Source organism: Colias philodice, chromosome 1 (assembly GCF_061535455.1).
Source record: "Colias philodice isolate Cphi_HAF_F1 chromosome 1, ilColPhil1 Martin Lab GWU primary, whole genome shotgun sequence".
NCBI classification, from domain to species: Eukaryota; Metazoa; Arthropoda; class Insecta; order Lepidoptera; family Pieridae; genus Colias; species Colias philodice.
In genome coordinates this window covers 6,674,411-6,689,719 of record NC_143086.1, presented here as the reverse complement: position 1 = coordinate 6,689,719, position 15,309 = coordinate 6,674,411, and the positions used below count along the sequence as shown (strand labels likewise).

General features: G+C 34.6%; 1 protein-coding gene across 3 annotated transcripts in view; it reads right to left on the bottom strand.

Annotated features, from left to right (window-relative positions):
• Positions 1-2,017: 2,017 nt before the first annotated feature.
• The window catches only part of MESK2 (misexpression suppressor of KSR 2), a 66,560-nt gene continuing 53,268 nt past the window's right edge, over positions 2,018-15,309 (bottom strand). For 2 of the 3 annotated variants that reach the window (XM_089710343.1, XM_089710405.1), the window contains exons 5-9: positions 8,985-9,126; positions 8,064-8,210; positions 7,535-7,819; positions 7,046-7,130; positions 2,018-4,363 (exon numbers count right to left, since the gene is read on the bottom strand). In XM_089710343.1, the coding sequence (XP_089566469.1) occupies positions 4,236-4,363; positions 7,046-7,130; positions 7,535-7,819; positions 8,064-8,210; positions 8,985-9,126 (787 nt within the window). In that variant the 3' untranslated portion in view covers positions 2,018-4,235. Of the gene's footprint in view, positions 4,364-6,448; positions 6,527-7,045; positions 7,131-7,534; positions 7,820-8,063; positions 8,211-8,984; positions 9,127-15,309 lie in introns of all 3 variants that reach the window. The other variant, XM_089710470.1, reaches the window with a different exon arrangement.

The window sequence follows — 15,309 nt, the reverse complement described above, 5'->3', positions numbered from 1 at the left end:
CTAGCAGTTTAATTTGTTTTCTCCAAGCCGCGATGGCCATGTATGTGTATTAACGCATACATAACAAACATACCTCCGATTACTTTATTGTTCTATGATTTGACAATAGTTTTTGTAAAACTTTCTCGCTTGTCGATAAAGCATTGGCGATTGTTAAGATTACATCAATTATTATTGTAAATCTAAGATTCACTCTGTATCTAAAGAGTTGTTTGCATAAACAGGTAATTTAAGAAAGTGGAAAATAAATTAAAAAAAAAGATGCCGCCTGTAGTAAAAATCCCAGCGGTCGGCGCTGATGTACCGATTTTTTTCGATATCAAAATTTGTGATATCAACCTGTGAGACTTGTAAATTTTAAAGTTAAGTAGATAACCAAACAATACAGGGTGTAATCGTTAAGTGTGCACAGGCGATTATTCCGCAACTATTGCAGATATCAAAAAACTTTATACTGTTACCGAAAGCCCTTTACCTAATGAGTAAAATGACAATAATAACATTTAAAAAATGAAACGGGAAATATCCAAAAAAGTTCATTAAACACTTCCATACATTGAATTTAACATACATTTTGTGTTCAAAGCAAATGTTCGAAGTGACGTCCTCGTTTTGGAATACCCTTGTATTCCACATCGAGCTCTGTTTACAGTTTCTAAATGATTTTTTATTAAAATTTGCGAAGTAATTTAAGATTCAGTCATTCATAAGCTAACACTCAATAGTCGTTTAGGCAGATTTAAACTATATCTGAATTACAATGAGCTCATATCCAGCCGGCGATGATGATTTTGCACAGATCTGTGTTCCGACCCGCGAGGGTTTAATATCCATGTATAAAAAATACATTATGATTTTACTATTGAAAACTGTTATAGGAATAAGGAAGTAGGTATAATATCCAGAAATGTAGAGAAGAGTTTAAAATAAAACACGAATTAATTAAAAAACCGTTTAATATGATTATGGAACTTGAAATGTGCATTACCTTTGTGTCGGACAGAAAACATTAGGCTAAACAAACAGTTCTACTCAGATCTACTATCAGGCTATCAGCTACTAATATATTGCCCGACGTTGTACTCCATACTTCATTACTAACACTGATTATGGCAATCGATATTGTATTTAACACTATGAGTAAATTAAGAGTAAATTAGCAGCAGGGTCATTTACTTTATTGTTGTCATTCACAAAAATGTTTTCTATATAAACCTCTTAAGTTTGGAAAATTCTAACGCATTATTAGGGACGTTAAAAGTACAAATAAGTACCTGTGCCTAATCCAGTCATAATAAATAAAAATTCTACATTTTAATTATTCTACTTTTCATTGCAACATTCCTACTTAATATTACTTAGCTGTAACGATTATTTACGCCCGTAGCACACCTCCGCTGCGATACCATGACCGCGGAACCGCTAGATGAATTCCGCTGTGATCAAGTGTAGTTTGATTAGTGGAACCGGCATCGGCGAACCTCATGCGAGTCAGTCAAGAATGTGGTCAAGAAGCAACGATCGAAGCGAAATGTCGTCGTTATCGGAGTCAGAGGAAGAAGAAATATTATTGTGGACTTTAACTTTGAAAAGACATAAAACTCGTAGAATTTGGGTGCATGAGATTAATAAAAAAAGAAAGATGTAAAGAACTCGAGTCCCATGAAGATCGTTTCTATACATTTTTTAGAATGACCCCTCAGAGTTTTGATGATTTACATACTCTTTTACAAAAATAATATAGTTCCGCGTTTTATTTTTGTCGGTTTTGACAAACACGCGCGAAAACAATGCGGCACCGCAAACAAATAGCGGCGTGAGCGCGGTAGTGTGGCTGGCGTTAGAAGAGATCGGCGAAACCGCGTGAAGAAAGAGATAAAAAATAGTTAGATGTATGTGTTAGAACAGGCAGTTTCGCTACTGTTCCGCTTCTCGTACACGGGACAAGACAGAGCGAAACTACTGCGGTTCCGCTGTTACAGTTCTGCAGCGGAGGTGTGCTACGGGCGTTAAACTGCAATTTTAACAATATAAAACATTCGATTACCAATTTCTGAACAGTGCTAGATAATCCAAACACTCCTTTGCAATATTCTATCTAAGATGTTCATCCGATATGTACCCTCCTTTCTTTGGTAACTAGACGGGTAATTATAATAAAATTTCATTTTAAATTGAATTAAACACATAATATTATAACGAGAAGTCGTTTAAGTTACAATTGATTCTTTGTTTTAATAAATTGATAAGAACAAGAAAAATGGAATATTCGAATATTTAACAGTTCAGTGTAAACTGAAAACAAATACTTACGACTTGTCTACAATAACGTAATATAGTCTAAGATCCCATATAACATCGACCTTCACCGATCTGTTTAATGGATAAAAATTATTTGATAGGTAATTTAGTTTATTAAAAATGATAAAACATAGGGGTTGCCTGAAAAATCTTGGCCAGGCTATAATTAATAAAAAATTGAAAAAAGTTTTTTTTTAATTTCACCATTGAGTTTAACGAAAAAATTTAACACTAATGGTAAGTAGTTACACAGCCTGTAGAATATGCAAACCGAGGGTTGCCTATTCTTTTCTTGGCATAACGTTTGGGTTGCCAGCTGGTGTAAACAGGTATTTTTCTCGTAGTTATTTTCACCTATTTGTTTAATGTATTAACGAAATGTAAAAATAAGCGCTGTTTTATTGTGAATACGATGATATAGGGTTGCCCGTAAAAAGTCTATCCTGAATTACGGTTACCGAATTTCAAAAGTTAACTTTTATTGCGACTGAGGACGTGCAAAGAGGTCCGACTCAAGTATTTCGTGCAGTAGACAAGGACACAGGGTTATAGCTGCGCGCGGCGTGGCAGTAGAAAGTGACAAAGAGCGCATGTTGCTAGTTCGTGCTTCGAAAAGAATAGCGATAGACTTGTACACAGTAATATTTTGCATCAACTAATTTATAGAAAGAAGAGAAAGATAGAAATATAAGAAAAGAAGAAAGAAAGATAGAAAGAAGAAATATAATAAATTTGATCATGTTACAATTTAGTAATTTTGAGGATAATAATGTATTGTCATTATAATTCAAATACTACACATAATGTAGTAATACGTAAATTTGATAAATTAAATATAACAAGTCTATCGCTATTCTTTTCTATTGGACGAACTAGTAACATGCGCGCTTTGCCACTTTCTACAGCCACGCCGCGCGCAGCTATAACCCTGTGTCCTTGTCGCACGGAATACTAGAGTCTGGACCTCTTTGCACGTCCCCAGTCGCATTAAAAGTTATTTTTGTAATTCGGCAACCGTAATTCAGGACAGACTTTTTACGGGCAACCCTATATTATCGTATTCACAATAAAACAGCGCTTATTTTTATATTTGGTTAATACAATAAACAAATAGGTGAAAATAACTACGATCAAAATACCTATTTACACCTGGCAACCCGAACGATATGCCAGGAAAAGAATAGTCAACCCTCGGTTTGCATTTTCTATAGGCTGTGTAATTACCGTTAGTGTTAAATATTTTCGTTAAACTCATTGGTGAAATTAAAAAAAAAATCATTTTTAAATTTTTTATTAATTATAGCCTGGCCAAGATTTTATAAGGCTACCCCTATTTTTATCATTTTAAATATAATAAATTACCTATCAAATAATTTTTATCCATTAAACAGATCGGTGAAGGTCGATGTTATATCGGATCCTCTACTAATATTATGTGTTTAATCCAACCTACCCGTATAACATACTAACTACCTTACAATTATCAGTTTAACTAAAAACTTAACTAAACATAAAATAAGTCATCATTAATAATAAAAAAAAACAATAATAAAGATAAATAAAAAATATGTCCATTTAAATAATTCCCACTAAGTTCCCAAGAGATCGGAGAAGAGATGTGTAGAAGGAAATATATCAGAATATTATATAATCCAAACACATGATGAGATGATACCTCAAGGTCATGGAATCATTTAACAAAGTATATCATTGATCGATCAGGTGGATTGTAATCCAGTCATTATTCTATGACTGTACCACATGTACAATTTCAAAACAATCAAAAAGCGTGATAATTAGTGAGTGAGTGTATATGTGTAAAAAAGTGCTTCACACTAAATATATAGAACAAACATCCAAAAATCGTTTTTCTGATATTTCTAACATCTCTCCACCGGCCATAAATAATCGATACATAGTTGGTGGGTTTGCGTTTAGCACGCGACCGCTTCTGAGATGGGATTCTCAGTGATACGGATGACGGGCGACTGACGGCACGAGCGCTCGCCTGACCGGAGGCTCTCGCTTCCCGATATCAACTTCTTCTTAGCAATTGGTGACACTGGAATAAACAAATATCTAATGCATAATTCACGATATACAGTGCCGGGGACGGGGGCCATGCCGGAGCCGGGAAACAAATGAAACAATATCCATAGAAATTTCAACGCCGTGCCCCGACCGTGCCACGTTCAGGCGTGAATCAGTTTATACCACAAGTATACTATAATAGTAGGGGAGCCCAAGAGGGGATTTTGGGATTTACTCGAGCGCGTCAGATTACTATAAGGGACGGTACCTTAGCTATTCATTAGTACCTCTAGTCAATATGAGCAGTTATGGTTGGTGGGTGCGCTCAGGGGCCCCGCTGAAAAATTTGAATAATCCATAATTCCCTAAGGTTGAGCTCAAATCGTCCGATTAGCGAAATGGGGACTTCTTATATTGTAATTAACCCCCCCATATATTAATCTGACGCGCTCGAATAATATTACTTTAATTTTTTACCCTTTCTTCATAGCGATTAAATCGCCACTTAAATCGTCAGATTAACGTATACTTTTTTTCAGTGACGTCCTGGAGCATGCAAAATATCAATATCTAACGCGCTTGACTATTACCAAGCCAATTTTTTAGGGTTCCGTAGCCAAAATGGCAAAAACGGAACCCTTATAGTTTCGTCATGTCCGTCTGTCCGTCTGTCCGTCTGTCCGTCTGTCACAGCCGATTTACTCGGAAACTATAAGTACTACAGTGATGAAATTTGATGGGAATATGTGTTGTATGAACCGCTACAAAAATATGACACTAAATAGTAAAAAAAAGAATTGGGGGTGGGGCCCCCCATACATGTAACTGAGGGATGAAATTTTTTTTTTCGATGTACATACCCGTGTGGGGTATCAATGGAAAGGTCTTTTAAAATGATATAAAGTTTTCTAAAAAACATTTTTCTTAAAGTGAACGGTTTTTGAGATATCAGCTCTCAAAGTCGTAAAAAGTATGTCCCCCCCCCTCTATTTTTATAACTACGGGGTATAAAATTCTAAAAAAAATAGAGGTGATGCATGCTAATTAACTCTTTCAACGATTTTTGGTTTGATCAAAGTATCTCTTATAGTTTTTGAGATAGGTTGATTTAACTGTAATTTATTATATTTGCTGCTACGGAACCCTTTGTGCGCGAGCCCGACTCGCACTTGGCCGGTTTTTTTCTTTTTTAAATTAAAAAAAATCAAAAAACCCTTCCCCACCGCTAAAAGTGAAAACATTATAGGACCTTTTTTTCTCGCTATGGTCTAATCTACCAATTCTAATAGGTTCCCGTGACGCTCGAGTAAATCCACATTTAGCATCCTGGGCTCCCCTACTATAATGTTTGATCGAGCCCCGGCCGGGGCACGGCCTGGACACAACATGGTGTAGCGTAAATCAAATCTCAATACATCTTAAAACTGTTTCCCTCTCATTTTAAAGCGGATTATTTGGCTAGGATAATTTTTAAATTTAATATTTTAGTTTTATTGCAATGGTTTAGCTTAAATGAACTGGGATAAGGCTAGGCACAGTAGTAGTACAGTAGTAGTAGTATTGCAATGATTTAGCTTAAATGAACTGGGATAAGGCTAGGCACAGTAGTAGTACAGTAGTAGTAGTATTGCAATGATTTAGCTTAAATGAACTGGGATAAGGCTAGGCACAGTAGTAGTACAGTAGTAGTAGTATTGCAATGGTTTAGCTGAAAGACGTGGGTTCTAATTCCGCCTCGTGAAATTTTATATTCACTAAAAAATTCTCATAACTTGTCAACGTTATCACAAGTTAGTGAAAAAGGCTGGAAAGTGTCTTGTGAAGGAATAAAAACGTTTCATAGAAAACCTGTATAATATTTTCAAGCTAACGATCATGCTTAATTGGTTTCATGTTACACTATTGCATAATCTAGAAAGGAAACTTGCAGTTAACTATTATTTATAAAGCAGTACTTACATTAATTATTTGAAAATGTTGTAGGTTTTAAGTTATTTACAGAAAGTTTTTTTTTATAAGAAAATAACCTACAAAATTACAAATAGGTAGGTAATATACTGATAAAAAAGAAAACAGAAAATGCCCTTTACAGCACTATACAAGCTCACTTACTTACCTAATTTTCATAACTCCGCGGATTCAACAATAGATTTTTTGCTAGCTGCACTAGCTTTTGCTTTGCGAAGCTTATTAACTGCTCAGAACAAAAAAAAAAACAATTACAACATGCAAGAAGCTTACAAATAAAAACAGCACTACCGTGCAAATGTATGTCTGCTTTAATTGAAAAAATAATAATATTTTCTAATAATAATAATAGTTAAAAAAAACTAAAAAGCACGCTTTTTATAGAAAACCGAACTAAAAAAGAGAAATTTTTATCAAATTAGTGTATTGTCATCGGTCCTCAATAAATCTACAAAGTTTGAACGAAATCTGGCCGTTTAAAGTGGGTCAAAATCGCGCCCAAAGAAGTCGGTTACAAACATACAGGTGAAGCTAATATAAAGCGTGTAAAAATAGAAAATCGTATAAAAAGAATTTTTGTGTGCGTGCATATTACAAGAATAACTTGGCAAACTAGCTACTAAGTTGAAAAATTAAATATCTACAATTTTAAGAAATATAACCATGTGAAGTTTTAAAATATATGGTTTAAGTGGTATAATTGAAAATAAAAGAAGCGTGTGTGCAAGTAAATTAGGTAACCTACCGTAGCCCTGGCCTTGTAAAAAGAGGCGGAATGCTTGGGCCACCTTGCCGGGCTCTTCCTCCAAAACTAGAGAACAGCAAGATATCTGAAAACAATTATTATGTTACAGTCAAAACTCACCGTCGGTCAAATCCACTTTTGACCATTTAAGCCCCGCAGAACTCAACCAACTATGGAATTTTCGAAATCGTAAGTGACACGTGTTATTGCCTTCTTGGTACAGTCATTAACTTGTGGTTATAAAACCGAGGGGTCCTGGGTTCGATTACCGGACGAAGAAAGAAAATGGTTTGGTCTGGCAGAACACATGATGACATGAGGTTGATCACCTGCTTGTCCCTAAATAAAATCGATCGGTCATACAGTACGCATAATACATCAGCTCCATAACCCACAAGGGACACGGGACTTTACAAAAAAGTGACATATTGTGTAAAGAGGTATATCATGAAAGTTCTAGCAAATAGCAACGAAGGCATTAAACTATACCTTCATCCAAGCCGACTTGGCAGGGTCGAGCATAGTGTTGAATCTAATCGAATCTTGCACGTACGGCGACCCAGAGCCCACGATGTTGAGCACGGGCATCTGCAGCGTTCGCGGCGGTCGGCCCTCGCGCGATAAGGGAAGGGTCTGCCGCTTGCCGAACGCCTCCATGTACAACGCGAGGTTCACAGGGTGGTTCAGGGTCGCGATCAGGTGTCGGTACTTAGCGAGCACCTCCCTGTACATCTCTCTGTCCAGCGGGTCAAATTTTGGGAGGTCATCTTTGAGCTGTAACGCAAACACTTTTTTGTTCAATGAGACTTCTTCTAGAAGCACTTTTGAATCGTCGTAACATAATTTTTACATTGACCACCGATTCGGAAAGCATTTCCTACGTAGATTTTTTTTTATTAATGCACAAGGATAGCTGTTCTTAGAGAGAGAAGAAATGTAAAAGGCGCAATAGAGCAGACTGGCGGGGCGGCTAATTTATAAAATCACTCTAAATATCTCACAATGTAAGGACACTTACGCGGTTGAAGTGATGCCACATTAACAGATCCAAGCCGGGCTCGCATATGTTGCGGTGGCGCATTCTGATGCTCGCTAGCTTGTACCACCCAAAGTCACACCAGCCCGGAGCCGTCGCCGTACAGTTAATTAGCATCAATGCTTCTACCTACGAATAAGAATTAAAATATTGTTGATTTACGCTACACCGGACAGCGACGGCCGTGCCCCGTCCGTGCATGAAAATAATTGATTTTAGTACCTATCGTTTAGTTATGGGGTAGAGAAGGTATATAGTATAAGTAAAGCAGAAAAATAGTGAATTATAAAACCAGGAACGGACAAGTGTTAGGTAATCTTTCGTAAAAATTATCTATAGATTGAGCACTTATAAAAATACATCAATTATCTACATAAGTCTGTGATGCAATTTTCATGCAAGTATAGGTTTGATAATAACAATTTAAGCTGAGCTTAATACTCTCATACGAGCTTTAGAATATTTTTAGGAAAACATTTTCTTAACGTTCATGTTTTTAATTTCGCAAGCACATAACGTTCAAGTGTTATAGATACTTCATGTACAAAATCGATCTCTTGTACCTTTTGTAAATCGAGCCTGTACGTGACAACTAGAGCCGACTACTACAATTTGACCCCAATCTTCGTAACACGTATGAGCACTGAATAAATTGTGTTTTAACATTCATACATCTCTATATATACTATACGAAGTTTTTTTATAAATAATACATACATATATACATACTGGGTCAATTAATTTAATAGTGATAATTTAAAATTAATCGCCTGTGTGGTGCCAAATAAAATCTTTAAGATTCAATAAAACATCGTACCGTACGGCTTCTGTTACAAAATGCAAGAAAAAAAAACACCAAACATATAGAATACTAATTTAAAGCATACTATGACATAGACCCACCTTTGATGGCTCTTTAATAGCGAATCTGGCAAGGATATTTGCGCCAGCACCGACTCCCAGGCCGATGAAAGTTCTAAATCCGAATTTGTCCTGGACAATCTTGATTTGGCTGGCCAGTTCATCGAGAGTTGGGTAGGTAAAACTGAAACAAGTTAAAGTTAGTTGTTAGTTAATTGTAGTATATCAATCGATTGAAAAAAAAATTAATTAATTGAAACGGGACTCTGCACGTAGAACGTAAATTGAGTGTGGGCTGATAGGCGAATATAGACCACTCAACTGAATTAACATACTATACCTATCATTACGGATAATTTTAAAATTTTAAGGTTTATTTAGCATCGCTGATGTTAAAATGCATCATTACTTTTATGCTTTTATGTATATAATTTTAAATTGCAAGGTATAGTACAACCACGGATAATTTAATACAGGATGTCATTCAAAATGGAGAAGGAATAAGGTATTTTTGTAAATGCTCAATCTCTTGTTTCATAAACTAATTGTCAAGGTAAATGGTTTGGCTTCAACATTTCAAACAAAAGTATAATCCAAAAGCACAGTGTCAGACCAATCGTAGCATTTGCCAGACACAGGCACAGAGTTTACAAAAAAATAAATCCGGCCAAGTGCGAGTTGTACTCGCGCACTGAGGGCTCCGAACAAACCTACTTTTTATTATGTTGTAACTCTAAAATGTATGTTTTAGCAATTTTACCTTTATCTGTGCTATAAGATATTGCTTTTAACCAAATTTTATGATTTATTAACAAAATTTCATACTTTCACGGGAAATACAATGTAGGTAGGTTTTGATTCCCTTGCGAATGTCATAATTTGAGATAATTTGCAGCATAAACGGCTTTTATGCTGCAAATTATCTCAAATTATGACATTCGATTCTATCTTTTGATTGCATTGGCTTATAAGTTTGATTTTTTCACAGCTTAAAGAGAATGTAGATTTGAGAATTCTATATAAATATCAGCTTGATAACTCCACGCATTTCTGAGAAAAAGGGTGTTAACAGACAGACAGACGGACGGACAACAAAGTGATCCTATAGATAAGGGTTCCATCTTTTCCTTTTGAGGTTCGGAACCCTAACAATCTACACATTTAAGTAGGAATATGAGTAAAATATCAATTATTTTTGGAAGCTTAGGTACCGCTTATGGGGGAAGATATGGAAAGTCTGGCAGTATTCAATACTATAAGTATATTGTATAAATATAATGTTTAAATAAATATGCATAAAAAATAACCAGAAGAACTTAATTCAAGCTAACTGTATATTTGTATATTCAATTTACCATCGCATTTAAACTGGCCGTCTAACTAAAAGTAGGTAATGATGCATTTCAACCAAGATTCAACCAAACTAGCATGTATGCGGGCATGAATACAAGACGTATAGCTATAGACGTATAAACTATAAACATACAACGTACTTGATGTCCCAAAGGACAAATCCGTTATAAAATAAGAAAGTTCTGGCGGGATCTCTCTCTCATGCAAATGCCAGTATATATGATAAATGCATTTTTAGGGAATAAAAGTTTTATATGCAGTATAAATTCGAATAGATATCTTACAATAAAACACACATTTTTTAAACTCTAGGGAAGAAATCCAGAAATCCTACGAGATGACTGGACTATGAAATCAAAATCTATCATATTATGTGGAAAATATAGGTTCGCATTTACCGTGTAGTTGGAGATAAGCAATCGCTTAAAAATATGAAATGATTTATGGATCACTTAATGACTTTCATCGTCTCCCTAAAAACAGCTTCAGAAAATCTGAAATTAATATATAATACGACAAATATTTATTTATTTATTTATTTACGGCATACGCCAAACCATAATATTATGTAAGCTTAGGTAATAGAAAATACCACCCGTAATTAGTGCTCTGACACCTGGACGCTTTCTATGTATTTTAATTATCGATGCCGCAAATAAATAGCATCTGATGATATGCTATCAAGGCTATGGACATGGGATGAATATACGAATTAATATCGATAAAATCACATGTTTATACACTTTAATAAAAACCGAACAGATTTTTTAAAGTTCTAAATAAATGTAGTTAGTAAATCTATAATTAAAAAATGTTTAGTTCGCTGGAATTTAACTAAACATTTTTGAATTATAGATAAAATTGAAATAATGAAAGCAGAGAGACTGCAACGGCAGTTGGCACATGCCATCAACATAATTGTCGAAATGTCGAGAGGCACTCGCTCACTGGCATGAAGTAGCGTGATGTTTACGCGTTAATTCGGGAGCACATGCAGCCAGCGTAGGCACAAAACGTTATCCCCTTCATTAGATATTGAATATAGATCTTTAGCCGAACGTTAAGAATCCTTTAATTATGTATTTATTTTATGTGAACACATGATGTGTCCTATACATGTACCATATACATGTACCTTCCTTGTTAAATTCTATTAGCATTGCATCCTTAGTTAACATTGATATAAGTATATGAACAATAATATCCCGAAACAAAAAGAAATATCAGTCCGAGATTCCCCGTAACGTATACTAAATAGCATTTATGATTACGCAGTCAATTTATACTATAACAGCAATTTTTTTAGTAAGTATTAAAATAAGTCAAGATTTTATTAATGAATTTAACGAATCCCGATTTGATTTTACTATTCGAACGACAAGTGTTACGTAAGACTGCGGCAGCAAACGAAGCTTACCTACGTACTGTACATAGCTCTCACGATAACCCAATTCGTTTCACTCACAAAGATGTCGCCTTGATATCTTACAACAGTAAGCTCCCATGTAATGGACATTAATTATTGACAGGTTCAATACTCGAGAACTTTAAAAGCACTAGAATGTTCCATACATATTCGAAATTCTCTGTCTCTGAAACTATTTCATTTTCATGCAATATTACCACGATATGACATGGAGTAGGTAGGCAGTCTACTGCTCAATAGAACGAACTATGTATAATAAACCCACCGTCATTTGGTAATTATATTAGCATCAACTATCAATGATGGATATCAAAATCGATGGAAAGGAAGGTATATATAATGGACAAGACGCGCAACAACTACAGCAGTTGATGAAAAGAATCGTGCAAAGTTTAGCGCGCAGGGCGCACAGCATGTCGGAAGTCTGCACGTAGTTCGTAACTCAGTGAAGCACCACCAGCTATATCGAGCGTTACATAACACTGCGGTACCAAACACGAACGACCCTATTACCAACTTCCAATAATAGAACTTCATTAAAACGCATACCAATTGCTTATCAATGCCAAGGGCACAAAGGCTACACGGAACGTTTATTGATTTAGGATATGAATGTTCTGTTCATTTTTCCAAGCTTTCATAGTTCCATTCATATATTGTATTTAGGTCAGTTTTTTAAATGATTTTGAAAAGGTTCTCGTTTTCCCATCGAACGGAACAAAATTGGGTATTAATTTTATTTCAAACAAAATTCGATTGCTATAATTGCTACGAGTCCACTTTATACAAACAACACAAAGTGACGTTGTCAGGCTAATCACGTTAATAAGGGCAATAAAAATGCTATAACTGCACAACAGTTCCGAGGGATTTAATTAAATAGCGCGATCAGTCTAATCGAAGCCAGTCTAACTTAGCTTAACTTTGTGAAATTATGAATGGAGCAGTTTAGTCTCTTGCAGCGTTTATTGAATACATCCGAATTTAATCGGACTGTGAAACTAGCAGTATTATTGTGGTATTATTCGACAGCGTATCACAAATTTCCTATATCTTTACCCTAGTTTTGAATAGGATTTACTTAAATATACATATACAATCTCCCATTGTCCTATATATTAGAACAAAATTAGATCAATTAAATAAATATGCACTCTTCTCCTTGGTGACAAAATATTATTTTCTGTAGTTTCAACAGAAGTTAATTAGATAATCACATTTTTATTTTAATTGATACATTATAGGTAATGTGTAATTATGTGAAACATCCCTCATACATACATGAAAAAGGTACGGTTTTTGAACCACGCACGGCGCGGAGGTCGGGACTTTAAAATAGTTCTTCAATGAAGAGCCAGTGGACAAACAACGTACCTATCTGATGTTTGTACATTGCATTTTCTATCGTAAACCTAATTTCCCATCTATACATAGATAATAAATTTAAACGTTATACTAAGAATATAATTATATAGTTAGGTATAGTATTTCAAGAGTTTGTACAATGTACCTACATACCATTTAAATGCTACTAAAATACTGGTTCTATTACTGGTACAAACGTTTGGTGCTCAATAGCATTGAATATTAATATAGACAAATATAAACATTTAGAAGTTATAGATTTTAAAAAAAATATTCGAACTTAATATAATACTGACTTTGATTAATCAAATACATTTATATTTATAATACATAATCAACTCAATAAATAAAAAGATTTTATAATACGGTCTAATCTTGACAATGTTTTGAAAACGTTACCTACCAACCGATTCAGTAGATCCTGAGATACGCTTTCAAATAAACAAACTCTTCAGCTTTACAAAAGAGAAATTAACAATGAATTGTTAAGAGTTAGTGTCGATAAGCGCAAAACTCGAGAACAGCTGAACCTCGCTGAATTTCGTAATTTTTTTTTCATAATACGAGGATGGTGCTAATGGAAACAAAACGTAAGCCGTGGCGGACCGCTACTTTATAATAAAACAGTGTGTGTCATTGTATAAAGGAAAAATGTTACCATAATCACAACAACATTTTCCTTAAATTTCCGAGCCTTACAGATGTCAACCCTATAGTAATAGACGTAAATTTCTCACATAAAATTCCAACTCTGTACAAGATATTTACTCATGTGGCACTACAGACCGCATGTCTACAACTAGTAAGGTTGTCAAACGGGAAGTTGTAATAAAGTATCTTGTCATCGGACTGGAGTAGATATATCAAGACCTGTGATCAAGACCAACAAAATTGGAAGTTAGGTTACATTGTATATGATTTTACATAGGTTGACAAGTATACTTATTTAGGCTAGCAAATATCATTCAATTTAAGCCCTAGTCAAACGTCCCTCGTTTAACCCAAGAGGCGCCAGGCAGTCGCGACGTCGGCCTATTAATGCAGTTTATTCACCTATCCCCTATGACAAATATGGGATTGAGTGTTACCATCCTCTCAAAAATAAGAAGCAAGGATCTAACATTAGCTATTTAATATATGATTTAGATAAGCTCATCAATGGATTTTGTTACATTGGATGACGTATAATATGATATGGATAAAATGTCTAAAATACGTCGATCGAGCCACAAGTATTCGAGACACAAATATGGTACTAAATCATTTCATTACTTAAATAAATTTGTATTGAAGCCACCGAATACCGATGTTAAACGAGAATAGGACAAATGAAAGACCTGACGCGTCAATCACTCCAGCTTCATTAAGAATTTAATATCATTATCGATTCACGGGCGAAATGTAGTATTGTAGGGCATTCGAGTAAGGTATTCGTGAAGAGCTTCAGCATTGGTAATCAACAAATGCATAAATAATAATTTATGACAACTATATTTAAATAAATAAATAAATACTAATTCAATGCGGATAAAATTAGAAAATAAATGGCCCTCTGATAAAATTCGAGCAAATTATGTATTCCATTGTTTGAGTTGATCAAAATCAGTTGAACAAATTCACGAAAAAATGGGAGTATCGGATATTGAGCGTCTACGAAAGTTCGTTATTCATCCCCAGGAAAATTAGGCGGGATTGTAAATACGGATTACATCAAATTAACACAACGGCATATAATTAACTAAAGCGTCTATGGAAACCAGGCAACTGACGTATTTACGTAAACAATATACCTAACATGCGAGTGTACATTCAGTTTCAAAGGGGATATAATACTAAAGTTTTTATAACAATAAAGTATTTAAAAATACACAGTTCCGAATCGTTACTACTGAAAATCCACCTAGTTCTATCAAGTAGTGTGAACTTTCTAATTAAATTTTATTATCTTTTACAAAATTGGCTACGTCTTTTTCGTTTTATGTTATTTTAAAAATGGTACCTAACACATCTTTGATGTGTAAAAGTTAAAACTAATTAAGTAGTTTTACTACTATTTCATTTGTTTTCAAAGAATAATAAAAAGTATTTTTACTTAAATGAAAAAAAATGTGGTGTTGCTACATTGCTACAAAACAATCTTTATAAGGAAGTTTTTATAAGTAGCAAAATTTTATAAAATAATTATATATTATGTTACCTGTAAATTGAAAGAATGGTATCAAT